This window comes from Onychomys torridus, chromosome 6 (genome assembly GCF_903995425.1).
Source record: "Onychomys torridus chromosome 6, mOncTor1.1, whole genome shotgun sequence".
Taxonomy (NCBI): Eukaryota; Metazoa; Chordata; class Mammalia; order Rodentia; family Cricetidae; genus Onychomys; species Onychomys torridus.
Window position 1 is genome coordinate 67,029,236 of NC_050448.1, and position 27,338 is coordinate 67,056,573.

The window sequence follows — 27,338 nt, forward strand, 5'->3', positions numbered from 1 at the left end:
CAGAAGACACTGGATTTTGAGGTCATTAAAGTTCTAAAGAATATGCAAGAATTAACTCTTAAGAACATGAACTTCACCTATTTCTTCGATAACACAGAGAAAGCAGACTTTCCTGCAGATAAATCCTTCACCAAGTAGTGTCAATAGGTTGCACAGGATCTTTCTTTTTGGATGTGGTTATGAAGAACAAAGAATTACTACATTCCTTATCACCAATAAAGGGCTTTTCAATTATTGTTTTAAAATTGAATAAGATAATAAAAAAGATGCTGAATGGTTTCTATTCCATGTATAATACCAATTTTTTAAAATTATACCATAAACATAAGCTGTTAAGACTAGCTGTATAAATCACTGTACATTATCTCACAAGTGAGATGTAAATATATTACAAAGTCATATCGAAAGATACATAACTAAGGGGGGGTGACAATTCTTACTTTTAATTTCCATTTCCCTCTTCGGTAATACTTTGAAATGTGAAACTAAGAATATTTTACCTCCTTATCAGTTAATAATGAGCAACAGGTCAAAAGTAAATAATCTGGGCAAACCACTTAAGGGCACAGAATTAATAGCTTTTTAATAGCAAACAAAGATAAATACCCAGAGTTATACAGTGGGAGTGAGTGACCACGTTTGTTAACTCCTTTAAAAAAGTACTTAAGGGAAATAGGATGAGAAGGAAGTGTTGGAAACCAAGAGAATGCCACAGGAACAAGTACAGGTTTCCACAAAGAAGCGCCCTTGACTGCATTTTGAAAGCCAGCTACTTCAAAAAATAGCCAGAGAAATTTTACTGAAAAAAATAAACAATAAGTATTTATTGAGTATCTACTACGTGTCCAATACTTCAGGAAATACAAAAGCATTGTGACTTAGTTGCTGCTCTCGGGGAGCTTACAATCTAATTTGAGAAACAATTCAGACATTCTAAAGTTGAACTGGGATGGGTTAGGCTTATCACCTCTAACAGAGAAACTAATCCCTGGAAGCTTAGTTGCAGACCTGTGTCCCATTCCCCAACCACCTTCACTCGAATAAGGAGCTTTCCCAGTTAGAAACACTTGGGGGTGGGGACCAGTACATTTAGCCCTTCATCACTATTTTACACGACAGCAGTATCTCTCATTCACAACAGGAATAATCATTGGGGTAATCTAATAAGTAAAGACAATGGTGTAGGACCACAACACAGGTTTTATCAACAGATACACATCCAAAATGTTTTAATCTCTAGTGATGTTGGTTGTCAAAATGATCCAAATCCCCTCCCAGCAAATCACATCAGATATCCCCAACGCAGAAAATGGGAGGTGGAGACAAAAAAGGATTTCTCCATTTAATAATCACAGTTGAGTCAAAGGCAAAAAAAAAAAAAAAAAAAAACCGTTAACAACAAAATGGCCTTTTACTGTGGTGTTTTTCTTTCCACAACAACCTACACCAGAGGGGGCTAAATTTTAAGAATCGTGGAAAAACAGTCTCTTGTTTGTGACATCACGTTGCACAGCAATTTTGGGGCTGTCCACCCGGTGAAGGGTCTCAAGAAATTTGGAATTCCATTCCCATTATGAGAAAAATGAACAAATGCCTAGTGATATAGTGACGTCCCTTAGGCGTAATACAGCCCATGGGGGCCTCCACATCCAGCTTCCCAAATAATATAATGGCTTGGGTACCCAAAACTGCAGTATAGACAACAGGAAGCCAAAGACAGCAGCAAAAATATATTCCACGATCAGGGTCGGTAAGAACGAAGGCAGGGTAATAAGAGGAGCTGACAAAGAGGCTGGAAACGAACAGAGGACAGAAGCCCACGCGCGGAGGATGGGAGACTCACCCCCCTCCGCGCCACATCAAGAGCCCATGGGGCCATTCGCCTCTCTACCTCCCACCCGGAACAAATGAAGCCTCCACACTCCAAACTGAGGGCCACATGGGGGAGTTCGGGGCAGCTCCACCCCATCGCCCCCCCCACTTCGCCCCCAGACCAGGCCGGACCCGGATCAGAGGCCCACAGAGGGCTGGGAAGGGAGGAGGCCTTCTCCATAGACGTGGGCCCCACTGGCCCTAGGAGAGAACCCTACCTCAGGCTGGGCCCGGACCTCGCTCGCCCGCGCTCTTTCTCGCTCTCCCCCTTCAGGCTCTAGCCGCATGACCCCCCCCTCCGGCTGCCCCAAGCCCCGCCCCGGCCACGCTCCCAAATCGAGGCCCCGGCTCTGGCGCGGCCCAGTAGGCCGCGAACCCAACTATAAACAAAACCTCCGGCGGCCAACACGGGGGTGGGGGGTTGGGGGGGGGAGGTTGGACGCCCGGGTTCGCAAAACTAGAAGGGTGTACAGCGGGAAAACACACAGCGTGGGGGGGGCCTGCCGCGGGAGGGGGGTACAGAGGGGACAGAGGGAAAGGAGGGAGGGTAAAAAGGGGGATCGCGGATTTAAAGGGGCCGCGGACAATACCCGGCCCCGCCGCGTTGCCGCCGCTGCCGCCGCCGCCGCCGCCAACGCCGCTGCGCTCCCAACTTTACCTCAGTCTCCTCCACACTGACACCCCGGGCCGCGCCGCCCCTGTCACGTGATATCAGATGCCCTCCTCCCCCACCCCCTCCCTCCTTTTCCCTCTCGCGCTCGCTCTCGCGCCTTCCCCCTCCCACTTGCCTTCCTGCGTCCCTCAGCACGTGACGCGCAGGGGCCGCGCACGTCAGCGTGCGCGCGCCGCCCCGCCACGAAACACTGCTCCGGCGTTCCGCGCGCCCGTCCCCCCCCCCACCCCAACCCCCGGCCCCGCCCCCGGCCCCGCCCCGGCCCCGTACGGCCCCGCCCCCACCACGTGACTCCCGGACTTCCTCTTACCGGCGTAATTCCGCGTCTCTACGCCCGGCACTCCCAGGTTCCTTTGCAGACGTGAGTCACGTGGCAGGGGGTGGAGCGGAAAGGCGCTGGGCTTGACTAGCGCCTCCCCCGCACCCCCACCCCCATCCACCATGTTTTCTGACCACTTCTAGTTTGGTTTTGCCTCAAGACCAAATGGAAATGGCCGGAGAGCTCCGAGGAACCTAGGGGCCCTGAGCCTGGGCTGAGCCTGGGCTGACGCGCAAGCGCGGTGGGAACAGCCTAGCGGGTCTTCGTGGACAGAGGCCATGGCGTCCAGCAGTAACTGGCTGTCCGGAGTGAATGTTGTGCTTGTGATGGCATACGGGAGCCTGGTGAGGAGATCCCCCACTCCATTCCTTCTGTGGCGTCTGTCCCAGTCGAGACCCTCCTCCTGAGCTGTCCCTGACTCCATTCTCCAGCCACTTGCTCTGTGCCCTGGCTTTTGACTTGTATCGGTAGCCTGCCTGAGAACGCTAAGTCAAAGCTGCCCGCCCCTGGCTGAGATCCCTCCCTCTTAAATTCTAGGGCCCAGGGATCACGCCTCCCTGCTGCTAGCTAGCCCTGGACCCACCCCTATCCTCAGGTTTTATCCCACAGCATCTTGCCCTGAGAGCCTAAACCCAGGGATTTTGAATGTTTTTTTTTTAATATTTTTATTTTATTATTAAAGGTGGTTCTAATCTTTTGGGGCAGGTATTTGTACTGCTGTTTATTTTTGTGAAGAGACAAATCATGCGATTTGCAATGAAATCTAGAAGAGGACCTCATGTCCCTGTGGGACACAATGCTCCCAAGGTAGGTCCTTAGGGTGCAAGGTAAACCTGATTCTTTAGGCACAAGGAGATTCTCTCTGACTTTAAAAGATAACTTTATTCATATGTTTTTATGTCCAATTGCTTTCATTTTCCTCTTCACAAACTAAGCTGTCTAAGCAGTAACTGCCTGTGGACTTGGCTCCCTTGATCGCTGCTGATACTGCTGCTGCTGCTGCACAACATGTACTTTAAGAACTAAACCAATTCAGCTGTAAAATGTTTCTCATATTCATTCTAAATTACCAAGTGTTTCATGTTGCTTCATTTTAGCATGATGTTGGGAATGGTTACAATTCAGTCTAGAGCTGTAAGAATAGTTGCCTTTGCAGAATTTTGAAGATGCCCATTGTGCTTGCCTTGAATGCATAAGACTCTGGGTTTTATCCCCGACGCTACAAGAAGGAAGAGGGGAAAACATTAATCACCTAGTTCCGCCTTTCTCGTCAAGCTTAAGGAAGGAAGCAAATTACTAACTTTTTAATTTTGTTCTTTGTTTTGTATTTTGAGACATACATGTATGAAGGCTGGCCTTGAACTAACTCACTGTGTAACCCAGGCAAAGCATTCCTCCTGCCTGATCCGTACAAGTGCTGAGATTACTAAAATCATATGCCACGTTGGACTATTTAAAAAGTGAACAATCATGCTGGGCATGGTGGTGCATACCTTTAATCCCAGCACTCCAGAAGCAGAGAGAGGCAGGTGGATCTCTGTGAGTTCAAGCCCAGCCTGGTCTATAGAGCAAGTTCCAGGACAGCTGGGGCTACACAGATAAACCCTGTCTGAAAGACAAAATTAAAAAGTAGGGCTGGAGAGATGGCTCAGCGGTTAAGAGCACCGACTGCTCTTCCAGAGGTCCTGAGTTCAATCCCCAGCAACCACATGATGGCTCACAACCATTTGTAATGAGATCTGGTGCCCTCTTCTGCCCTGCAGGCATACATGCTGTATACATAATAAATAAATTTTTTTTAAAAAAGGTAATCTAGTAGTATCTTAACTTTCTCCTTAAGGACTTTCCTTCATTTTGTGGCTTTCAAGAAAGTGTCTTTTTGGGGTTTTTTGGGTTTTTTCAAGATGGGGTTTCTCTGTGTAACAATCCTAGCTGTCCTGGAACTCTCTTTGTAGTCCAGGCTGGCCTCGAACTCACTGAGATCTGCCTGCCTCTTCCTTCCAAGGAAAGTCTTCTAATGAACTTGGTCTCTCTGAGAAACTTGTTAGGATATATAACTGTCACCTGACATTAAAACTTGGGTTTCAAATAGACATCTCAAACCTAATATAAGGTAAATCATAAGTCTTTTGTGTGCTTGTGTGGAGGCCTAGGTGTGGTATCCTCTGTCTTCTTCAGTTGCTCTCTACCTTAATTTTGGAGACACTTTGGATAGACTGGCTGGCCTGTCCCCATTTCCTTTGAAGTCTTTTTGCTGGTGGTTGGTGGATCTCCTGTGTCTTGGTCTAGAGTTGGATATGTAGGTAAACATGACGTCGAACTCCTGACCCTCCTCCTTCCAGCTCCCAAGTACAGATGTTATAGGTGTACACCACCACTCCTGGTTTATGTGGTGCCGGAGATTAAACCCAGGACCTGGTGCATGCTAGCCAAGCTCCCTCTGCCAACTGAGATAACATCCCCAATTCTAAACCAGAACCCCTGATGTCCCATTGCCATCCTCATCATACTTTTACTTTCTCAGTCTCCCGCTTTTTAGTCGAAGACAACTGACTTTACCAACTTCCCATTACCAGCATCAAGCTCTACTTACTGAATTTCATAACTGCACGCTCTGTCACTGACCTGAAACGGTCTTCACTTGGCTGCCTCATTCATTCCTTCGTGGTTTTTTTGAGACTAGGGTCTCTTGTAGCCCAGGCTAACCTCTAGAACTCACTATGTAGTCCAAGTTGGCCTTGAATTCCTGAGAATTACAAGCATGCATAGAAATACCTAGCCTCTTAGTTTAGATCTTAGTTTAAAAGTTATTTCCTCAAGAGAAGAATGCATATTACTTTTTCTTTAAAATTTTTTTTCCAAGATGAGGTTTCTCTGTGTAACAGCCCTGGCAATCCTGGAACTCACTTTATAGACCATGTGGGCCATGAACTTGAAGAGATCCACCTGCCTCTGCCTCCCAAAAGTACTGGGTTTTAAAGGCCTGAAACACCACACCCAACACACCTTACATATTTTAATGCAACGTTCTCTGTATTTTTGTGGTGCCTTGAATTTCTCACACCACTGCCACAGTTTGTCTTTTATGTTGGTTAAAACGTGCTTCCTTTGTTGATCGACTAGACATCTCAAGGTTTCTGACACTTTGGAGCTGTATTTCAGTGATCACTCACACTAGTCCTAAACGTAGGAGGGAGCCAATAAATCACTGTTCAGGGAGAAGCAGGTAATGGTAGAGCTGATGCTGACGCGTGTGTGTTCTTTCCTTAAGCAGTCTTGGCTCCTGTGTGCTTGTTGAGGCGTAGTGGCCAGGCCGACAGGAGACGCAGGGGACTGGAGTGTCAGCAGTGCTCTTTCCACTGGGCCGTATGAAAGGACACGATGACAAGTTAAAGCTTAGCTATTTGTGTCTTCTAGACTACATGATGCCAAAGTTCCTTTAATTTAAACATACACACAGAGAGAAAAATCTAAATCTTTACCCATTGGTATTAAAAGTATAAATTAACAAAACCACTTGGGGAAATGGTTGAACATTATGTAGTAAGAATGTACATGTAGCTGTCTAATCCTTGGCCCAAGATTCTCTCCTAGAATAGAACAAATTTATTTCCTTGGGCTCTGGTATCCCCTGAGGTTGGACAGATTCAAAACTGGTAATGGTAGTTGATTCTGAATGTGTGAGGACTGACACATGAAGTGATTTTTAATACCTTTTCTCTTTTCATGACAAGGGCTTACTCTGCAACCCTGGCTGGATTGGAACTCGATTTAGCCCACCCTGACCTTGAACTTGGACTCCTGCTTTAGCTTTCAGAGTCGTTGTGGCACACCATGTGGAATAGTCTCCGAACTATTATAGATCATATACATACAAGTTTCTTTATGCACTTTTAGAATGGATTATAACTTCTCATGGTTCATTTTTTTTCTCAACTCAGGAAGTTCTTTAGAACATCCTACCAAGATTCTTCTTAGTCTTAAAACCAGAAATAATGTTGGTGTTAAGACTAAAGAAATTCTGGCAAGTTAAAAAAAAATCTAGCTTAGGAGCTGATGAGATGGCTCAATGGTTAAGAGCTCTTGCTGTCCAATCATTAGTACTGGAGTTCTGATCCAGCCATGTTACAAACCAGAGGTCCCCTGTACCCTTGTAACCTCAGCTCTGAAGGTGGCAGAGACTAAAGGATTGCTGGGGCTTGCTGGCTTCCAGCCTCCATGGGAAAACCCAAGCCCTTGGGTTGGGGAGAGAGATAGAGGAGGACACAGTGCATGCACAACCTTTCAGGTGCATGTACAACTCAGACACATATACAAACACACACGTAAGTTCTCAAAAGAGAAAAGCTAGGTGAGGTGGCATACTCCTTTAATCCCCACACTCCAGAGGCAAGTAGTTCTCTATGAATTTGAGGTCAACCTGGTCTACATAGTGGGTTTCAGGACATCCAAGCTACACAGACCGTGTTTCAGAAAGAGAGATTGAGATTTGGCTTGGAGGTATATGTTAGAGAATCCCAAGCCCATTCTTAGATTTCCCTGTTTCATCTTAGTTTACATGCTCTGGACCCGTTACAGATTGTTAGGGAGCAGAAAACAAAGTAATGATGCTGTTTTGTTTCCTCTGAATGTACAGGACTTAAAAGAGGAGATTGATATTCGACTCTCCAGGGTTCAGGATATCAAGTATGAACCCCAGCTCCTTGCAGATGATGATACGAGACTACTGCAGCTGGAAACCCAGGGGACTCAAAGTATGTAACAAGCTCTTGGTGGATGTTTCAGTGACAGTGAGGAGTCCCACAGTTTTAGAACTCCTCTACTCTTAGAATTTTCAAAACCTGCAACAACCACCCATAGTCCTCAGTTTTTGAGTATATGGCAGCTACAAGAAGGCAGTTTGTTAACTTACTGTAATCTTGGGGTGTTTTGAGAGTAATACCTGACACTGGTCTTTTTTCCAGCAGGTTGCTACAACTATCTGTACAGGATGAAAGCTCTAGATGCCATCCGTGCCTCGGGTAAGTGAGCTGATAAAGGTGTACTCTAGAATCTAAACCTAGGGAACAGAATGGTGAGCGCCTTGTGAAGATTTATCCTTTTGAACATCATGGCTAGAAGGAATTTACTAGAGTTTTGAAAGTACTAGATTAAATGAAATCAGTTTGGATAGCCAGGTGTGGTGGTGCACACCTTTAATCACACAACTCAAGAGACAGAGGCAAGCAGATCTCTGAGGCTAGCCTGATCTACCATACGGAGTCCCAGGACATCCAGGGATAGCTACATAGAGAGATGCTGTCCCAAAAAAAGAAATAAATCACCTTGAATAATTAATTACTAACTAATTATTGGTTTTTTGAGACAGGGTTTCTCTCTTAATAGCCCTGGCTGTCCTGGAACTCATTCTATAGATCAGGCTGGCCTCAAACTCAGAGATCCACCTGCCTGTCTCTCAGATGCTGGGATGAAAGTGGTGTACTACCACAGCCCAGTGGTAAATTATTTCTTCTTCCAAGAGTCTGACTTACTTTGGTCTGGGTTTTTGGTTACTTTTTTAATTTGGAGATAGTTGTAAACTCATTGTGTTTCCAAGGATGACCTTGAACTGTAACTTGAGGAAGCCGCCTGCTTCTACCTCCCAGTGCTGAGTTGTGGGCACTTTGCCACCACACCCAGGTTATTTGGTGCTAGTTACCAAACCCAGAGCTTCTGGTATGCTAAATAAGCAAACAAACAATTGAACTACTACATTCCCAGCTCAGTTCATGGTTTCTTTTGTTTTGGTTTTTGTTTGTTTCAGGAAACCGTTGGTTTGTTTTGATTTTTAAGACAGGATCTCAATGTTAGCCCTGGCAGGTCTCCAACTCACAACTCCACTGCCTCCCCAGCACTGGAATTAAAGGCATACACCACCACACTCTGTCCTTAATTACTGTTTTTATGTTGTATGTATTGTGTGCCTGCATGAGTTTGTATGTACTGTGTGTGTGCAGGAGGACAAAAGAGGGTATCAGCTCCCTGGAACTGGAATTCTGGGTGGTTGTGAGCCTCTAAACCCATCTCTACCACAAGCACAGTACAGCCCAACTGCTGGGCTAGCTCTTCAGCCCCCATCTTACAGTTGTAGGTTTGGGAATATTGTTGTTGTTATTTTGTTTTCTTTGAGATAGGTTATAGCTCACATTGGCCTTGAACTCAGCATCCTCCTGCCCTAGCCTTCCAAATGCTGGGATTATAAGTGTATGTCAATACACTACACCTCGCATTTGATTTTTTTTTTTTTTTAAGTTTTTCTACTGAGACCTTTAGTTTGATGGACTGAGTGCTGAAATTGTTTTCCCACAAAAGAATGATAGAACATGCTTTTTCACTAAGTCCACAAGAGATCATTAATAGATTTTTTTCATGTTATATGACTACTTACATGTTCTTATCTTTAAGTTTATATCTTATATCTTAAAGCCAAGATGGCCAAGTGAAACAGTATAAAAAGGATGTTAATGCATAGAGCTTAGAATTGTGTAGCCACCATCCAAATGACCACTTCAGATCTTAATTCTATTAGAAACTGTTTTCAACTGTTGTTAGATGTAGTCTTTTTATTAGTGTATATTAACTTTGCAAAATAGAGGTTTTCATGATGATAATTGAAGATATATTTGTTTGTTTTTTGTTTTGAGAAACAGGGTTTCTGTATAGCCCTGGCTGTCCTGGGACTTGCTCTGTAGATCAGGACCTCGAACTCACAAAGATCTGTCTGCCCTTGCCACCAGAGTACTAGGTTTAAAGTTGTGTGCCACCACTGCCCAGCTTAATTAGAGCTATTTCTTTTTTCGGCTTTTTTTTAGAGACAGGGTTTCTCAGTGTAGCTTTGGTGCCTGTCCTAGATCTCACTCTGTAGACCAGGCTGGCCTTGAACTCACAGAGATCCGCCTGGCTCTGCCTCCCAGGTGCTGGGATTAAAGGCATGTGCCACCACTGCCGGCAGAGCTATTTCTAAGTTTGGAAGTTAACTAGAAAAAAAGACAAGGAAAAGAGGTACCCTTATGCTGTTGTCTTCTCAGAGATCCCATTTCATGCTGAAGGCCGACATCCCTGTTCTCTAATGGGTAAGAATTTCCGCTCCTACTTGCTAGATCTGCGAAGCACTAGCACTCCATTCAAGGGTGTACGTAAGGCGCTTATTGATACCCTCCTGGACGGATATGAGACGGCCCGCTATGGGACAGGGGTAAGTTGGACAGTCTTTCCCTCAGAGAACTAAAGGGATGGAAGCTCCAGACAAAGAGACTTATTCTCCTTTTTCTTCTCTAAGGTCTTCGGCCAGAGTGAATATCTGCGGTATCAGGAGGCCTTAAGTGAGCTGGCCACTGTGTAAGTACGGTGGGGCATGTCATAGAGGGCTACTTAGACATAGAAGTACAGTAAGGAGAAGGATCTCAAGGTCTAGGCCAGCCCAGGCTACATAACAAGACCCTGTCTCTAAACAAAGTAAGTATAAAAGAATACAGAAGTGCTAGACTGTTCACACAAAACTTATCAGAATTAACAAGCAGATATTTTGTGCTACAGGCTAGTAAGAAAAACTTCTTCTCTGTATGCATATTTTGGTTGCTATTTTTATTTTGTGGGTTTTTTGTTTCTGCTTTTGTCTGACCCACTAAAATGTCAAGTGGTCTGAATGTAGTGGTGCAGGCCTTTAATACCAGCACTTAGTAGGGAAAGCCAGGAAAATCTCTGTAAGTTGGAGAGCAACCTAGTCTACTTAGCTAATTATTTGACATCTGGGGCTGCATAGAGAAACTCTGTCTCAAAAAATAAAACCAAAGCAAAAGGTCTGGAGAGATGGCTCAGAGGTTAAGAATACTAGCTGCCCTACAGATGACCAGGGTTCGATACCCACCATCCACATGTATCTCATAACCATTGGTAACTCCTGTTACAGCGGGATCTGATGCCCTCTTCTGGCCTCCACAGAAACCTGGCATGTATGTAGTGCACAGACATACATGCAGTCAAAAAAACCATACACAGTAAATAACCATCTTTTTTTAATGTCAAAAATGCTGTAGCTAGGGGTTGGGGGTTTAGCTCAGTGGTAGGGCACTAAGGCCCTGGGTTCGATCCTCAGCTCCAAAAAAATGGTATAGCTAGCAAAGGTATGAAGTTTTAGCACTTAAGGATTCCTCCTATTCTAGGGTCCTCTTTTTGTGCCTTGGTCCAATAAATGAGAATTAAATTCTACCCAACTTTTTTTTAACCATATAAAGCAGTGTAACCCTGTCTTTAAAGAAAGAACATCAAGGAAGAGTCTGCTTTTGAGGTGTTTTTAAAAGAATCTGACTGGTGAATGTTTTAAAACAGCCTCATTGTGCCACTTAGGCAAGTTGTGAATGAGCATGCATATTGAAAAAGGAAAGTTGCCGGGTGGTGGTGGCGCACACCTTTATTCCCAGCACTTGGGAGGCAGAGCCAGGCGGATCTCTGTGAGTTCGAGGCCAGTCTGGTCTCTAAAGCGAGTTCCAGGAAAGGCGTAAAGCTACACAGAGAAACCCTGTCTCGAAAACAAAAAAAAAAAGAAAAAAGAAAAAGGAAAGTCGATCTAGAGTTAGTTACCAGGGGCTAGAGATAGAATTCAGTTGGCAGAGTGCTTGCCAAACAGGCCCAATCCCTGGCTTCAGTCCCCAGTGTTGCAGAAAGCTGGCCACAGTGCTGCACTCTTGAAAACAGCACTGAAGGTAGAGATGAGAGGACTGGACGTTCATGGTAATCCTTCGTTACATAAGGAACTCACAGCCTCCCTGGCTAGTGAGATGAGACTTTGTGTCAACATCAAAGGACAGTAATAATAACAGGACTGGAGAGATGGCTCTGCTGTTCAGAACACTTGTTGCTGTTGAAAATCCAGCACCCACAGGATGGCTCACAGCCATCCATAAACTCAAGTTCCAGGGGATCTGATGCCTTCTGACCTACTTGTGCACTGGGCATGCACATGGTACACATACATACATACAAGAAAAAAATTCATACACATAAAACCATTTTTTAAAATTTAAGCTAACAGCCATAAAAATAATACATGGTTTCTACTGTCTTTTTTGTGTAGAGCAGTAATGAAAACAACCACATATGACTTAGATATTTTTCTGTTGCTGTGATAATTCACTGGGACCAAAGGTTCGGAGTCCATGACTATCATGGGGGTTAACATGACAGCAGACAGGCCAGCAGGGCACTGGAGCACTTTAGACCTCACATCCTGATGCCCAAGTACAAGGCAGAGAGAGACTGGGAATGCTGTAAATCGTAAATCATTTGAAATGTGTCATACCACATCTAACAAGGCCACACTTTCTAATCCCCCAAAAGCAGTTCCATCAACGAGGGGACCCAAGTATTTAAACATAGGAGCCCTTGGGGGCCATTCTCATTCAAACCAAAATAACATACAAAGCTAAAAAAGAAAATTTGGTTTAAGGGTTAGACAAGGGGTCTGGAGATATGGCTGAGCATTTTTTATTTATTTTTTTATTTGTTTGTTGTCGGAGCTGAGGACCGAACCTAGGGCCTTGCACTTGCTAGGCAAGCACTCTATCACTGATGGCTCAGCATTTATAAGAATGATTGTTACTTACGACTCTTCTAGAGTCCCAGAGTTTAGTTCCCAGCAACTGTGTCAGACAGATCATAACTGCCTGTAACTTAAGCTCCAAGGGATCTATCACCTCTCCTGGCCTCCAAGGGCACCCACACACACAGGTAGCCTACATTCACACAGACATATCATAAAAAGCAAAAATTAAAAATAAACTTTTAGGAGCTGGATAGAAGCTTAGCTGTGAAAAGTACTTCTCTTTTGGAGTATCTGGGTTTTTTCTTATTATTGGGTGGCTCACAGTGACCAGTCCAGGGTATGTGACACCAACTTCTGACATCTTTGGGCTCCTTTACATGTGCAGTGAACATAAACTTGTAAGCACATATACACAAAAAATCTTGAAGTTACGCAGGAAACCTGTTAAAAATTCACTTGAGCTGGGTGTGGTGGTGCATGCCTTTATTCCCAGCATCAGGAGGCAGAGGCAGGTTTATCTCTGAGTTTGAGGCCAGCCTGGTCTACAGAGTAAATTCTGGGACAGTCAAAGCTACACAGAGAAACCCCATCTCAAAAACAAACAAACAAACAAACAAACAAAAAAAAAAAAAAAAAAAAGGAGCCAGGCATCAGTGGCACACACCTTTAATCCCAGCACTTGGGAGGCAGAGCCAGGCAGATCTCTAAGTCTAAGGCCAGCCTGGTCTACAGAGCCAGATCCAGGACAGGCACCAAAACTGCACAGAGAAACTCTGTCTCAAAAAACCAAAACCAAAAAGAAAAAAGGAAAGAAAAGAAAAGTTATTTGAAAGATAAATGCTGATTTACTTACATGATTTAAGTAGTCAGACTCAGACAGGATATAGAATGGTAGTTGCTTAGACTTGGGAAGATAAGACAGTATTATTTAGTCAACATAAACATAGTTTTGTAAAGTGGAAAGTATTTTGAAAGTTGGCTGTACAACATTGAGATTGTACTGAGCAAAATTGAAGCATATATTTTCCCAGCTCTCAGGAGGCAGAGGCAGGCAGATCTGTGAGTTCAAGGCCAGCCTGATCTACAGAGTAAGTTCCAGGTCAGCCAGAGTTACACAGAGAAACCCTGTCTGGGAAACAGGTTTCCTGTGTATTTCATTAAATATGGTGTTGCTGGAGCCGGGTGTGATGGCCCCCTTCCTGTAAGGCCAGCCTAGCCTGCATAGCAAGACCCTTTCTGTCCCCTCTCCCTCTCCACACCCAAAAAGGATTAGAGTAGTTTGGGTTTTTTATTTGTTTCTGGGGGGCAGGGGGAGGGTTCGGTATGTGTGATTGTGTCAGTCAGACAGACTTGTTATATAGACAGACTGGCCTTGAATTTGTGATGCTCTTTCTGTCTCCGGGAATTACAGGTGTGGGTCACTGTGCCTTGCTTAGCCACTGGTAAAATACATCAGAGACTATTTTAGCTGCATTTATGGAGTGTAATAATTTCTGAATTGTATTCTTCTGTTTTTGGTTTTTAAGATTTTTTTTTTTTTGAAGATTTATTTTTTTATTGGTTTTAGTTCTGTGTAAGTATAAGCAGAGGTTCTGGCCTGGAGCTAGAATTACAGACACCTGACATGGTTGCCAGGAATTGAACTCTGATCCTCTGGTAGAGCACAATATGCTCTTAACCACTGAGCCATCTCTCCAGCCCCTTTTCTGCTAGTTCTCATTCTGTCCATGTCTTCTGTGTATTCTTCAGGGTCAAAGCACGAATTGGGAGCTCTCAGAGACAACACCAATCAGCAGCCAAAGACCTAACTCAGTCACCTGACATGTCACCAACAACCATCCAGGTCACATACCTCCCCTCCAGTCAGAAGAGCAAACGTCCTAAGCACTTCCTGGAACTGAAGAGTTTTAAGGACAACTACAATACCCTGGAGAGTACTCTGTGATGGAGCTGCAGATGCCACCTGTGCAGCTCCAGGATCTCTGGTCAGCAGACCCAGACTCCCAGAGTTCCTACAGAGCTGGGTCTGAAGGTCGCTCCCCAGCCCTTTCTTAGGAGGCATTTTCAAGTTTTGGCTAGGAACTCATTGTCTCCCAGTAGCACTTGTTCTGGATTTGAATTCAAGTGTCATTAATGTTTCTGTCAAAGCTTCATTGAGTATCTTCACTTGTTTTTGGCTGTAATTCACTTACCCTGTTCAATGCTGTTTAGTCCCAAAGGTGTACGTTGAGGTTGATGTCTGCTATGTCTACCCTATTGCACTCAGTTGAATAGACATATTTGGGTTTAGGGCATCTCAGATTGATTGGTGGAAAAGTCTGGCAGAGCCTCATGAGGAAAAGGGAGTGAAGAAGTGGGTATAATGTCCTCTGGGAATTTGGTGCTCCCTTTAAACCAGGTGTATGAACATGACTTTCCTCAAGTGGAAAGATTTGTCCCACCTTCACCCAATACTGTTATGACAAGTAAAAGGAATGTTCTGGCACTTGGCATCACCTATGCCAAGGTGATGAGACAACATGAAGTGATTTCCTCTAATGTCAGTGTGTTAGTCTCAGTTTACAAATTATTTAATAAAGTTAACTACTGAAAAACCATGATTTTTTTTCTTTTGGAGACAGGATTTCTGTATGTAGCCCTGTCTGTCTTGGAACTTGCTCTGTAGACCAGGCTGGCCTTGAACTCATGGAGATCCACCTGCCTCTGCCTCCAGTGCTGGGATTAGAGGTGCGCCACCACTTCCCGGTCATGAATCATCTAAAGTGGGTTTTAGAACAACGGTCATTTGATCTGGGTCTGCATTTCCCTTACAGGACATAGGGTGTGAAGCTTTGCTGCCAGAAACTGGTTGGACTGTGTGTCTGGATCTAGACTTTGCGGGTAGTCTGAAATCCTGAAATAGGGACTCTGTGGCTCTTGCTCACGATAGCCTGGCCTTGTCACTAATAGAAAGCTGGAGAACCAGGATTCCCTTTAGGTCACTAGGGCAACAGGCCAAGTAATCAGTCAACTCCCAGGACCAGGGTCATTGTTGGACGCCTAACTGTTGCTATGACTACTGAAACCTTAGTGACCAAGCTAAACAGAAAGGAGGGCCTTCCCAGTGGCCTCAGAAACACCAGCCATGTCTGTAGATATGTCTTCGGAAAAAATGATGAAAGTGGAAGAGGTGGGCAGAGCTGGAGGGAGGTGGACGTTTCAGGGAGGCGGACTTGGGGGAAGGCGGACATGGGGGGAGGTGGACTTGGGGGGAGGCGGACGTTGGGGTAGTTTCCCTTGCTGTAGTTTCTGGGTGGGCTTGCCCGAAGTACAGCATTCCTGAGAAAGGCCCTTGGAAAAGGTGCAGGAGAGTCAGCAAAAATGGGAAGCTGCTTCTGAAATGGGCTGTTCACATATGTTCCACTCTGGCCCTGTATTTTCTCTTCAGTCCATTCTGAGAAATGTAGAGCTTTCCCACTTCCCACTAGGATGCTGACTACTTCATTTCTCCAAAGTGGGGACTGGTGGTCAGATTCTAGTAAGCAAGGCAGATCAACAGAACCCTTCTCTTTCAGAATTTGCAAAGAGCCGTGGCACTTAAGAAGCTGGTCAATGGGTAATCTATGTTTCCGTCTCCTCCCATCAGTTTCTTTTCCACTCTCCCATTCCTGAGCCATCACCTAAATCAGCTCTCCTTGGGGACTCCTCAAGAAAGAAAACATGGAGCAGACAGGGAGCAAGCAACCTTGTTCTCAGCAATCGGAGATGAGCATGTTAATGCCTAGTAGATAAGCCTGGTTTTTTCTGTGCCTGCTTCCCAATCTCTGCGGGAAAGGCACGAGTGTTTGTTTTGCCATTCTCTTCTTTTGTTTTTTGTCTTGTTTTTTAATCTCACGTGTTTCTTGCCTGGCTTTGTACTGATGATACAGCTGATACTAATGATACAGTTGTTGAATGAGTGACACAATACCCAGAAGACTGAACTGCGCACTCTACCTGCTAAGGTTTTGATTTTTGTGCATGGGAAGTGCTCTACCACCAGCTGTACCTCCAATCCTGAGGTTTTAAAAGAAATGCTGGCAGAAGCAGGGCATGGGGGCTCACACCTATAATCGCAGTACTTGGATGAGCATAAGTCTAAGGCCAGCCAAGGTTACAGTGTGATTGACACACTCCTAAACCCCAAAGGGGGCCATGCAGTGGTGGCACACACCTTTAATCCCAGCACTTGGAAGGCAGAGATAGATGGATCTCTGTGAGTTCCAGGCCAGCCTGGTCTACAGACTAAGTTCCAGGACAGGCTCCAAAGCTACTGAGAAACTTTATCTGTAAAAATTTAAAAAATAAAACAAAAAACAAAGTGGGGCCCAATATGGTGCTATATGCTTTTAATCTCAACAATAGAGCGAGCAGAGACAGGTGGGTCTCTTGAGTTTTAGCCCAGACTAGTCTACATAATGCCAGGGAATTAGGGTTATATGGTGAGACATTACAGGGAAGGGGAGTTGGTACAGATAGCTCACTGGTAGACTGCTTGCCTTGTATGCACAGAGCCTTGGGTTTATTCCCCAGCATTCAGGAGATACAGGAGCATCAGAAGTTCAGGATTAGGTACATAGTGAGTTGGAGCCAGCCAACTACATGAAACTGTCTTTTTAAAAAATAGCTGGGGACGGGGCTAGAGAGATGGCTCAGAGGTTAAGATCACAAGTTAAGAGCACTGACTGCTCTTCCAGGGGTCCTGAGTTCAATTCCCAGCGAACACATGGTGGCTCTCAACCATCTGTAATGAGATCTGGTGCCCTCTTCTGGCATACAGGTACACATGAGGGTAAAACACTGTATACATAATAAATAAAATTAAAAAACAAATAGCTGGGTGGTGACACACACCTTTAATCCCAGCACTCAGAAGGCAGAGGCAGGCAGAACTACACAGAAACCATGTCTTGAAAAAACAAAACAAGGGCTGGAGAGATGGCTCAGCGGTTAAGAGCACTGGCTGTTCTTCCAGAGGTCCTGAGTTCAATTCCCAGCAACCACATGGTGGCTCACAACCATCTGTAATGAGATCTGGTGCCCTCTTCTGGCCTGCAAGCAAGTCTAAAAAACAAAACAAAAAAGGTAATGGTTAGGAACAATGGACTGGGACCCAGTTCTAAATGATGTAGGTGAGACAACTTTTGTGTGTACTGTAACAGCTGGCAGCTCTGCCTCTTCATGGTATGATTCAGTAACAGCACTTACACACTAGATTCTAAGTCAGTTCTGGCTACCCTTTCAAGAGCTTTGCAGTCTTCTGACAGTGGCAGAGGTTCTGGTCACAAAGGAACCACATTAGTAAGGATTTGTCTCTACTGCTCTCATCCTCTTAATCCCCACCCTGAACCTGGAACAGATGGCGGGATTCACATACTCACTGTATGTGGCAGATGACATTGAGCCAACGGAGAGACCTGTATGCTACCCTAAGGATGCAGGATGCTATGGAACAGGAATTAGCACTGTCCAACAGACAGCTGCTGGTGGTGAGTTCTAGCAGGGCCGCCTGGAGTCTTCCTCCTTCCCTGCTCTATGTCTCTGCCAGCCGGCATATCAAGCTCTTTCTGTCATGACTTAACCATATTGTTTGCTCTGAGATTTCCCATGATTTTTATCAGAACATTAACATCAAATATCAAAGCTTTTTTTCAGTGAGGTTTTTTAATGTTTGCAGCTGGCATTCCTTGCTTAGTTTTGGGCTTAATGAAGCTTTGTTTTCTTGGGTTCTTTGAGTTGGGTTGGATTGGGTTGGGGCTTGTTTGAGACAGTCTCGCTATATACCCCTAGCTGACCTGGAACTTGCTATGTAGACCAGGCTGGCCTCCTGCCTCTGCTCCCCTGCATGCTGGGTTAAAATGCACCACCACACCCTGTCGGGGTTTATTTTACGTATTTATTTTTGAGACGAGGTCTTCCTCGAATCCCAGGATGGCCTGGAACTTGCAGACATCCTGTCTTAGCCTCCCATATGCTGAAATTATAAGCATGTCCCATCACCCAGCTGCAGGTGGCACCTTTCCAATTCTCAATGCATTATTTTGCTCTTTTCATCCAGGTGAGACCCTCAGCTGCTCTTCTCCACTTGAGGTGCCAATTGCTATGTCACCTCTTAGTGTCTTGAGTACCTGGCAGATTTTGTAGTTCATGGTACAGTCTCAGCAAAATATTTGTTGAATAATGAGTCTTCACCCAAGGGTGGGGAAATTAAATAGGCTTCCCTCCACTGATTTACCTCTTCTCCCACCTCCTCTTACGTCCCTGCTAAAGCGGGGTCCATGGGAACTCAGGGGTGGGGAGGCATCCAGAGCCTGCGGAGCACTAAAGAGCCAGCCCCACACACTGTACTTCCCTACCAGGTCCGTCAAGCTGCCTTACACCAGCTGTTTGAGGAGGAACATCAGCAGTACCAGCAGGAACTCGGCCGGATGGGCAAGGCTTTCTATGAGGAGAGACTCTGACGCTGCCCCAACACTGCTCTTCCCTCATGCCTGCTAGCCCAGCCTCTAGTCTCCATGTGAGCTTCCCAAAACAAACCTGGACCTGGGACTTCAGACCACCCCTTTTCCACTGTCAAGTCAACTCAAATGTTGCCTCGGAAAACAAGAGTGACGCCTTGTGGTTAGCGTGGGATATGCAGTGTCCTAAGGGGAGAGGATGTCTGGTTTAAAAAGGTTGTGATTTGGTTTAACAAAATAAAGCTAACTCTTAAAAATTTAGATTTAGGTCGTGGGGTTTATTATCAGCCCTGAGTCTTGGTTTTATTCTTGGCTGCCATAGTTTTACTTCCTAGATTCTGATTACTGCTTCTATACTGGCTGGTTTGTGTGTCAACTCACAACAAGCCAGAGTCATCAGAGAGGAAGGAGCCTCAGTGGAGGAAATGCCTCCATAAGATCCAGCTGTAGGGTTGGGGATTTAGCTCAGTGGTAGAGCGCTTGCCTAGCAAGCACAAGGCCCTGGGTTCGACCCTCAGCTCCACAAAAACAAAAACAAACAAACAAACAAAAAAAGATCCAGCTTAGGCATTTTCTCATTTAGTGATCAGTGGGAGAGGGCCCAGTCCATGGTGGGCAGTGCCATCCCTGGGTTGGTGGTCCTGGGTTCTATGAGAAAGCAGGTTGAAAAAGCCATATGTAACAAGCCAGTAAGCAGCACCCCTCATGGCCTCTAGATCAACTCCTGCCTCCAGGTTTCTGCCCTGTTTGAGTTCCTGTGCTGACTTCCTTTGTTGATGAGCAGCAATGTGGAAGTGTAAGCTGAATAAAACCCTTTCCTCTCCAACTTGCTTTTCGGTCATGATGTTTCATGGTGGTCATTAGTTAAAAACACTAAGCCTCAGACCTTGGTTTCACTGATCTTTTCTGAATTTGTGGACAAATAGCTTTAAACATGGTTATTAATCTATAGGCAAATGTGGTGCTTGAGAGTCAGGGGGCTGAATTTTATGTTTGGAGGGTATCTCATTATTGTGAAAACATGCATTAGCCTCTTCTAGGCCTAAATTCTTACTCTACAAAACTGAGAGGATTCCAAACTAACCCCTCCGGTTACACTGGGTATGCAATGTAGCGGTGTTAAGTATCAAGTAATGGGCTTGGGCTGGAAAAAGCATGTCCATTCTCAAGGTATTTGACACTGAAAATCCTGGAAAGCATTAACACGTCCACGGGGAAACAAAGGACATCCAGAGACCCCCCATTTCACAGTCAGGGGCTGCTGTGAGAATCTGTCCTCTGATGTAATTTCTGATGCTTCCCCCTAAACTCGCCTGTCATCAGTACTGTCACTGGTCACTCATCTGTACCATAGGATCTTTTCTTACCCTCAGCTTCAGTGTGGCTGTATCCACTGCACATCCCTCTCCTTCTTAACCTCTCCGGTCCATCTCTATCCTTAGTCTCTCATCAAAGCCTGCATTTTTCATTTAGCTGTCAGAAGCTACTACTTCCTGCCCTCCACTTCCACTTGTGCAGACCATGGAGAGGCATCAGGTACAAAGAACAGCACAGGCTTCAGGGTCAGGTAGAGGGACATGGTATTGGACCCTCTTCTACAGAGGACAGACCCAGCTGGGATTGTCTTTAGGATTAAGCAGGTGAGTAGGTAGAGAACACAAACCTAGAAATTGACCTCCAATAGCCTCCTATTTCCCTGGAACCTAGGCCCTGCCTTGGTCCTGTGACTAAGCCACCTCCAGTTCAATGTCACTGTTTATCACATACTCTGCCCTCTGTCTTCACCACTGCTTCCTAATCCCTCACCATCAGTAACCAGCTACGAATACTCACATCAAATGAAATGGCACTCCCAGGCTGGTGGAGAAAACAGGCCGTGAACAGTAATTACAGGTGTAGTGTGAGCTTTGTAGGAGATGAAGCCACAAACACCTCACTGGATTTGACACCAAACAGGACTGAATTTCCAGTCCTTCTGTCTGTTCCCGGCCTGTGTTAGTCTGGTCCATACCATCCTTACCTCTCTTTTAGCTTCTTTCTTACTGTCTCCCAGGTCACCTGCTTCTTCACAGGTAGCATGGCCTAGAGTCAAGAGAATAGTGGATAGATCTGGTTCTCAGTCTTTGCCCTGCCACTTAGTGGGTGTTTGGTCTGGTGCACATTTTAATATTGGGGGCTGAGGTGGGGCAGTTTGCTGGAGAGGTGGCTCAGTGGTTAAGAACACTGGCTGCTCTTGCGGAGGACCCAGATGGGAGTCCTAGCATCCATATGGCAGCTCACAATTGTCTGGAACTGGAGTTATAGACAAGGATCCAGTGCCCTTTTCTGGCCTCTGCAGATACCAGGCATGCATGTGGTACACAGACAAATATGCAGATAAAATAAATGCCCATGCACATAAAATGTTTTTTGAGAAATAATTTTAGGTCTGAGTTTTTGTTGCTTATTTATGACATGGAAACAATTTCTACCTTAGTGGGTTGCTGTGGGAATTAAATAAGGTACATAGAAGAAGTCACACTTAATAGATCATATAAACAGGAAACCAGAATGCTGTCTTGCTTCTCCATGGTACTTTCTCCCTCTATCTCCTCTCCCATTATTCTCTCTAACCAACCTCTGATTTGTCTGTTCATCTGGACTCGCTGGATGCCCCATCCCCTCTGTCTGATCTCCGTCCTTGGCCTATTCCCTCGGGGCTTATCAGTGCCAGGCTGGCTCCATTATTGGCAGCTTAGCCCACTCTAACTCCCATCTTCCCTGACCTCACTGCCAATTCTGTGTGCTCTCATCACCCCACTCGATAGCACCCCTCCAGCCCCTGTCGTTGCTCCAGCTGATGTTGGACCCTGCTCTTGTGGCTTAGAAGGATTTAGACCTATCTGAAATAGCTGAAAAACACAAGCCAGCTCAGTGAGCTGGCTCAGTGGGTAAAGGGACTTGCGGCCAGGCCTGGTGACCTGAGTTTGAAGAACCCGCCCGCATAGTTAACAGAGATAATAGACTCCTGGAAGTTGTCCTCTGAGCTTCACAGAGGCACAAGGTCACAACCACACACAGAAATATAAAAGTGTAGTAAGAAAAAAAAAGTGGGGAATGCTAAAGTGTTATTATCAGGCTTGATGTTTCTAATTGTGCATCCAAAGTCTCCCTAGAGAGCTACACCTCCACACATCAATATTCCCAGTCTTCCTTTGTTCTTCTAGTACCCTAAACACTAATGTTTTTCATCCTGTTTTTTGTTTGTTTGTTTGTTTGTTTTTGAGACAGGGTCTCTATGTAGTCCTGCTGTCCTGGAGCTCACTATGTAGACCAGGCTGGCCTCGAACTCACAGAGACCTGCCTGGCTCTGCCTCCCGAGTGCTGGGATTAAAGGCGTGCGCCGCCACTTCCAGGCAAGTCTTCCGGTCTCGCTAGTACCTGTCCTGCCCTTTTCTCCCTCCTCTGTGTTCCCATTGTAGTCAAGGCTTCAGGGACAAAAGCTTGAAAGGTGAGAGTTAAGAGTAAATGAAGATCCAGAGAATCATCATGTCATACTTCAAGAGTAAATGGAGGGCAAGCGTGTAGATATTCCATATACACCCACAAACTCTGGGAACTACAAAAGAGAAAAGACACTGCCACAAATGCCTGTCTTGGGACCTAGGCCCATTTGTTAGTCTTTCCCTGGAAGGCAAGTGACATGCAATAGGAATTGACTGGGTGTGGGGACAGGCTATTGATTGAGATCAAAGTCACTGTGGAGTGGGTGTGTGCAGTGGGGGGGAAGGAGACGTCAGGATTGATGGAGGCAAGGACACAAGGAACATGCCTGGGGACTGATAGAACGTGCCCTCCCACCCTCCATGCAGCTATAACTTGGGCTCCTTTCTGCCACAGTGAATGAAACATTTGCCTGCCAAATGATGCGCCACCGACCCAAATTCTCTCCAAAAGGAGAAAAAAAGAGAGAGAGAACCAGGTTGAATCCTTGTGAAGTTAGAGCCTTAGAGAAGCCGGCCCAGGAGCTCTGGTGATAAGAAAGCTACGGAAAAGAAGGCGAGTCCTGAGGTCTGTGGCCACTTTCTGGCAGAAGCAGTTCCCTCTCGGTCTTCATTTTAAGCAGGCAAGAGAAGCTCTGAGTCTTCTTGTCTGGAGCCCAGACTGAAGCCTGTGAGTGAAACTGCTTTTCTGTTCTGGACATCCAATGGTAACTTGAAGGAGGTTGACCTGAGGAGGAGACAAGGTAAGAGATGGCGAGAAGCAGCAACCCAGCATTTCAGAAGTTCCCCATGATTACTGTGTCCAGTACTAGAAGCTGTGAAGTTGGAGGCCACTGAGAAGACTGAGCAGTCTCATGGGAGAAATCTGGGGAGGTTAGGAGTTTGCTTGGAAATGAAAAGCAGACGATATGCAAATCCCTAACCCTACCCCCTGGGAAGCCCTGGGCAGCTCAGATGGCATCGAAAGGCAGGTGGCAAAGCTGTAGAGGAGCTGTTGACCCTGGTGAGCCTCTGGAAGCTGGTGCTGTCACACACAGAGTGAAGCTTCATATGGGAGCTCTGGGAAATGTCCCGGATGTGAAGTCCTGCCTGGGTGTTCTTGCTTTAAGCAAACATGATCCAGCGGACACTGGACACAGCAGAAGAGGGGCTGTGGCAGGGATGGCATGAAGGGCAGATGAGCAAGAACATGTTTTGGGAGGGGAAGAGCAAGGGTCAGTGCCCTTGAAGAAGATGGGTTTCCATCTGTCCATGACTAGGCTCTGGTTTGTCTTCCCTGACCTTTCTTCACAGCGGGGAGAAGGGCAGATCGCTACCAAGCTCGCCTGCCGGCTTCTGTGTGATATGTTTGATATTGGGTTGTTAAATTAGGAACCAACTAAATGTCAGACATATTCTCACAGCAGTGAGGAGAATTGGCATCACCTCTCCGCTACTTCAGTCCCTGGGGCTCTGAGACTCTTGCCTGTCTTTTCTGCTTTTTGAGACAGGGTCTCTCTATGTTGCCCTGGTGGTCCTGGAACTTACTATGTAGACCAGGATGGCCTTGAACTCACAGAGATCCTACTGCCTCTGCCTCCAGGTATTAAAGGCGTGTGCCACCATGCCCTGTGCCTGTTGTCTTGTGTGTGTGTGTGTGTGTGTGTGTGTGTGTGTGTGTGTGTATAATGTTGGCAATTGAGCCCAAGGCTCAGATGCCAGGCAAGGGCTCCACCACTAAGCCACAGCTTGTTTGTCTGTTTTGTTTTGTGTTTTACTAATTTCTCTCCACAATTCCCCTGAAAGTATCTGGTGCCCATGTTAAACTGGAAGGTTCACATAGAAGTGGGAGAAAGCTGAAATTTGGGGATCAGCTCTATATATCTTGCCCATCTTTTTCTTCTTCTTTCTTCTTTCTTCTTCTTCTTCTTCTTCTTCTTCTTCTTCTTCTTCTTCTTCTTCTTCTTCTTCTTCTTCCTCCTCCTCCCCCCCAGTTCTCCTTTGCCCTTTCCTTGATTGGCCTCTGAAAGGCTTGCCTTCCCTGCTTTCCCCCAATAGTCAGCAGGTGGTCCATCTAGCAGTCTGCTCCTGATAGGGAGGCTCTCAGGAGTGAGGCAGTTCTGCCCTGCCCCCACCCTGTGCTTGACTCAGTCACCACAGTGCTGCGGTTTAGCCTTGACACTAACTTGACATTAAGAACTAATTAGAACCATTTCTGTTCTCCCCCGCCCCCCACTTCACCTCACTCCCCCACCCCCATAGCTCTGGTCACCTTGAACAGTGTCCACTTCTCTGGCATACTTGGGTATATGGCAACTGTGTATGGGCTCAATTGCCACCTGTCAATAACAAGATTCCAGAGGGAATTAGAAAGGAGGCTGGCACTAGACTGGGGAACACAGAGACGGTGATGATTTTTTTGGTTCGGTGGACAGCAGGCTGGGCAGGGTTCACAGGGAGCCGTTGAAGAGGGGTAGGGAGCAGCACAGACTTGGATACATATGGGCATGAAAGTTCTATTTTAAGAACACTATGAGAAAAGAGGAGTTATGACCTTGTACTGTGATCCCCCTATTTCTCATCCCACCTGAAACCTTAGGATAGCCTTTCCCATCCTAACCCTCCTGCGCTCTGCCAATTAGAGAATCCCAAAATAGCACAGCAATTCCAACTGGCAATCTGGGGGAATTGTCAAGGATCATGAGTGACCCCCCCCCCCCCACTGTTGCTCATGCTCCCTAAATACCAGGAATCAAAAGATCTAACAACTAGTAGAGTTAGGTCCATAGCCAATACAGGCCAGGGAAAAATGAGAGAGCTAAAGGCAACTGGGATCCTCTGGTGGCTACAACTGCCAAAGATTTCCCTATTTCAGTGTTCTCTCTGTCCCTCCACTTTTGAAAGATCCACAGAGCTGCCAAGAACGAGTGGAAAGTTTCAAGGTCAGCCTCCCACCACCCCCACTTTCCATTGTCTAAAATCAGCCTCAGCTGTCCCTCAATATTTTTTTCTTGCTGATGATGTCAGTCTATCAATGCGTGTGACCCTGTGTCCCCCAGGGGGACAGTGATGGGCAGGAGGGAGCTAGAAAGACCATGTTAGGAATAAGAGGTGGAGCCGTGACCACAGATAAAGGCTCAAACCTGGGGAGCCTCTAGTCACTCAGGGGGCAGCCCTTCCTTTCTTGTCCTTGTCTCCCATTCTCCAGTGTTCTCAGGTAAGCCCACCAACAGTCACAGCTCATGATGGAGGCCATCAAGAAAAAGATGCAGATGCTGAAGCTAGACAAGGAGAATGTTCTGGACCGGGCTGAGCAAGCTGAAGCTGAGCAGAAGCAGGCAGAAGAAAGAAGCAAACAGGTAGGCACTGGCATTGGCCTTTCTCACTTGCTGGTTACAAAACAGAGGTGGGACTTTAATCCCAGCGCTCGGGAAGCAGAGGCTATCCTGGTCTACACAGCGAGTTCCAGGACGGTCAGAGATACACAGAGAAACCCTGTCTTAGAAAACAGAGGGAGAGAGGGAGAGAGGGAGAGAAGAAGAGAGGGAGAGAGGGAGAGAAGAAGAGAGGGAGAGAGGGAGAGAAGAAGAGAGGGAGAGAGGGAGAGAGGGAGAGAGAGAGAGGAAAAGTGGTTGGTTTTCATGGGAAAATGAAGGAGCAGAGAACATCCAGAACAGTGGTTCTCAACTTGGGGGTCAAGACCCTGTTGGGTACCACAGGGGTTGCCTAAGACCATCAGAAAACACATTAGCATTCACAACAGTAGCAGCAAATTAATAGTTATAAAGCAGCCACAAAATACTTTTATGGTTGGATGTCACCATGGGAGGAAGAACTGTAGTAAAGGTCACAGCATTAGGAAGGTTGAGAACCTCTGCTCTGGGGTACCCACCCTAGACTGTCCATATGACCTTGAGAAAGCCAGTAGCCTCTTGTTGCCACAGAGTGCCTGTTGGACTTAAGTAGAAGTAGACCAAGTTTTTGAAGAACGCTTCACTTCTAGCAAAGAAGGTAAGAACATGGTCCATTTTTCTCCCTCTTCAAAAGCATCACAGACCCACTAGATGTCTACCATCCGACAGTCTTGCACGAAAACTCCAGACCTGGTCATCTTAGGGCCAGAAATGATGGAGTCTGATGTCAATCCATAGGATAACACTTGGAAGAGTGGCTGAGAAAGTGTTTTCTCTCGGGGGATGATAACGTGGAGGCAGAGCTCAGAGGTCTTTAGTGTTCAAGCAGGCATGGTTGTGTTTATGTCTCTGGTTGCTCTTTGGGCTCCTACAGCTAGAGGATGAATTAGCAACCATGCAGAAGAAGCTGAAAGGAACAGAAGATGAGCTGGACAAGTATTCTGAGGCTTTAAAAGATGCCCAGGAGAAGCTGGAGCTGGCAGAGAAGAAGGCAGCTGATGTAAGTATTAGGGAGACGGCTTGCTTGTGGGTTCACAGGCTATGGGTACACAGCCAACATAATGCTTTTGCATGTAATACATGCTGGCATGCTCTTACATTGGAATACTTTCTTACTCAAAGACATGTTGAAGCTGAGAGCATAGTTCAATGATAGTATTGCTTCCCTAATGTGCATGGATCCCTGGGTTCTACACTAAGCACTGAAAAAGAGAGAGACATGCATGGAAGTCTCATCTCTAGACTACTCAACCTCCTTCCCAGTAATCTAATGACCTTTCCTGGGACCTGGACAAAGGGAGGGGCTTCCAAGTCCAGATGTATGCTATCCGGTGTCCACTTCCTCCCCCATGTCACATTCTTAGCTTTTGTGTACAAGGCTTGGCATGTGCATGTGTGTATTAATAGGGAACCTCTCATCTCTCAATTACCCAACAAAGCCAGCTTAGATTTCACAATAGGAAATGGAGGTCACATTGACCCTGACCCTATCTGGGTTTATTTGTCCTGGTCAAAGTGGGCATCTGCCCTTATGCCACAGAGAT

At 45.9% G+C, this 27,338-nt stretch overlaps 4 protein-coding genes across 52 annotated transcripts in view; 3 read left to right on the forward strand and 1 right to left on the reverse strand.

Moving 5' to 3' along the window:
- The window catches only part of Ubap2l (ubiquitin associated protein 2 like), a 53,990-nt gene extending 51,332 nt beyond the window's left edge, over positions 1 to 2,658 (reverse strand). For 25 of the 41 annotated variants that reach the window (XM_036189566.1, XM_036189568.1, XM_036189573.1 and 22 more), the window contains exon 1: positions 2,463 to 2,558. The gene's annotated coding sequence lies outside the window, so the exon portion shown is untranslated. Of the gene's footprint in view, positions 1 to 2,090; positions 2,174 to 2,462 lie in introns of those variants that run through there. The other 16 variants (XM_036189572.1, XM_036189537.1, XM_036189549.1 and 13 more) reach the window with 4 other exon arrangements.
- Positions 2,659 to 2,877: 219 nt separating this feature from the next.
- On the forward strand, positions 2,878 to 15,038 carry C6H1orf43 (chromosome 6 C1orf43 homolog). 4 transcript variants are annotated; one of them, XM_036191413.1, is made up of 7 exons: positions 2,878 to 3,208; positions 3,570 to 3,671; positions 7,501 to 7,618; positions 7,829 to 7,885; positions 10,004 to 10,098; positions 10,183 to 10,241; positions 14,194 to 15,038. In XM_036191413.1, exons 1-7 carry the CDS (start codon positions 3,143 to 3,145, stop codon positions 14,387 to 14,389), a joined length of 693 nt encoding a protein of 230 aa, XP_036047306.1. In that variant the 5' UTR covers positions 2,878 to 3,142; the 3' UTR covers positions 14,390 to 15,038. The 4 variants fall into 4 exon arrangements, with proteins under 4 accessions (XP_036047306.1, XP_036047307.1, XP_036047304.1 ...); XM_036191414.1 differs by having other exon boundaries at positions 7,832 to 7,885; XM_036191411.1 differs by having other exon boundaries at positions 2,879 to 3,208; positions 9,932 to 10,098.
- A 504-nt stretch (positions 15,039 to 15,542) lies between these two features.
- Positions 15,543 to 19,181, forward strand: C6H1orf189 (chromosome 6 C1orf189 homolog). Its single transcript, XM_036191266.1, has 4 exons — positions 15,543 to 15,613; positions 15,999 to 16,039; positions 17,822 to 17,951; positions 18,822 to 19,181. The coding sequence occupies exons 1-4, from the start codon at positions 15,569 to 15,571 to the stop codon at positions 18,921 to 18,923; spliced, it is 318 nt and encodes a 105-aa protein (XP_036047159.1). The 5' UTR covers positions 15,543 to 15,568; the 3' UTR covers positions 18,924 to 19,181.
- A 6,360-nt stretch (positions 19,182 to 25,541) lies between these two features.
- The window catches only part of Tpm3 (tropomyosin 3), a 28,340-nt gene continuing 26,543 nt past the window's right edge, over positions 25,542 to 27,338 (forward strand). For 4 of the 6 annotated variants that reach the window (XM_036189810.1, XM_036189808.1, XM_036189813.1 and 1 more), the window contains exons 1-2: positions 25,624 to 25,740; positions 26,669 to 26,794. In XM_036189810.1, coding sequence (XP_036045703.1) covers positions 25,624 to 25,740; positions 26,669 to 26,794 — 243 coding nt within the window. Of the gene's footprint in view, positions 25,741 to 26,668; positions 26,795 to 27,338 lie in introns of all 6 variants that reach the window. The other 2 variants (XM_036189809.1, XM_036189807.1) reach the window with 2 other exon arrangements.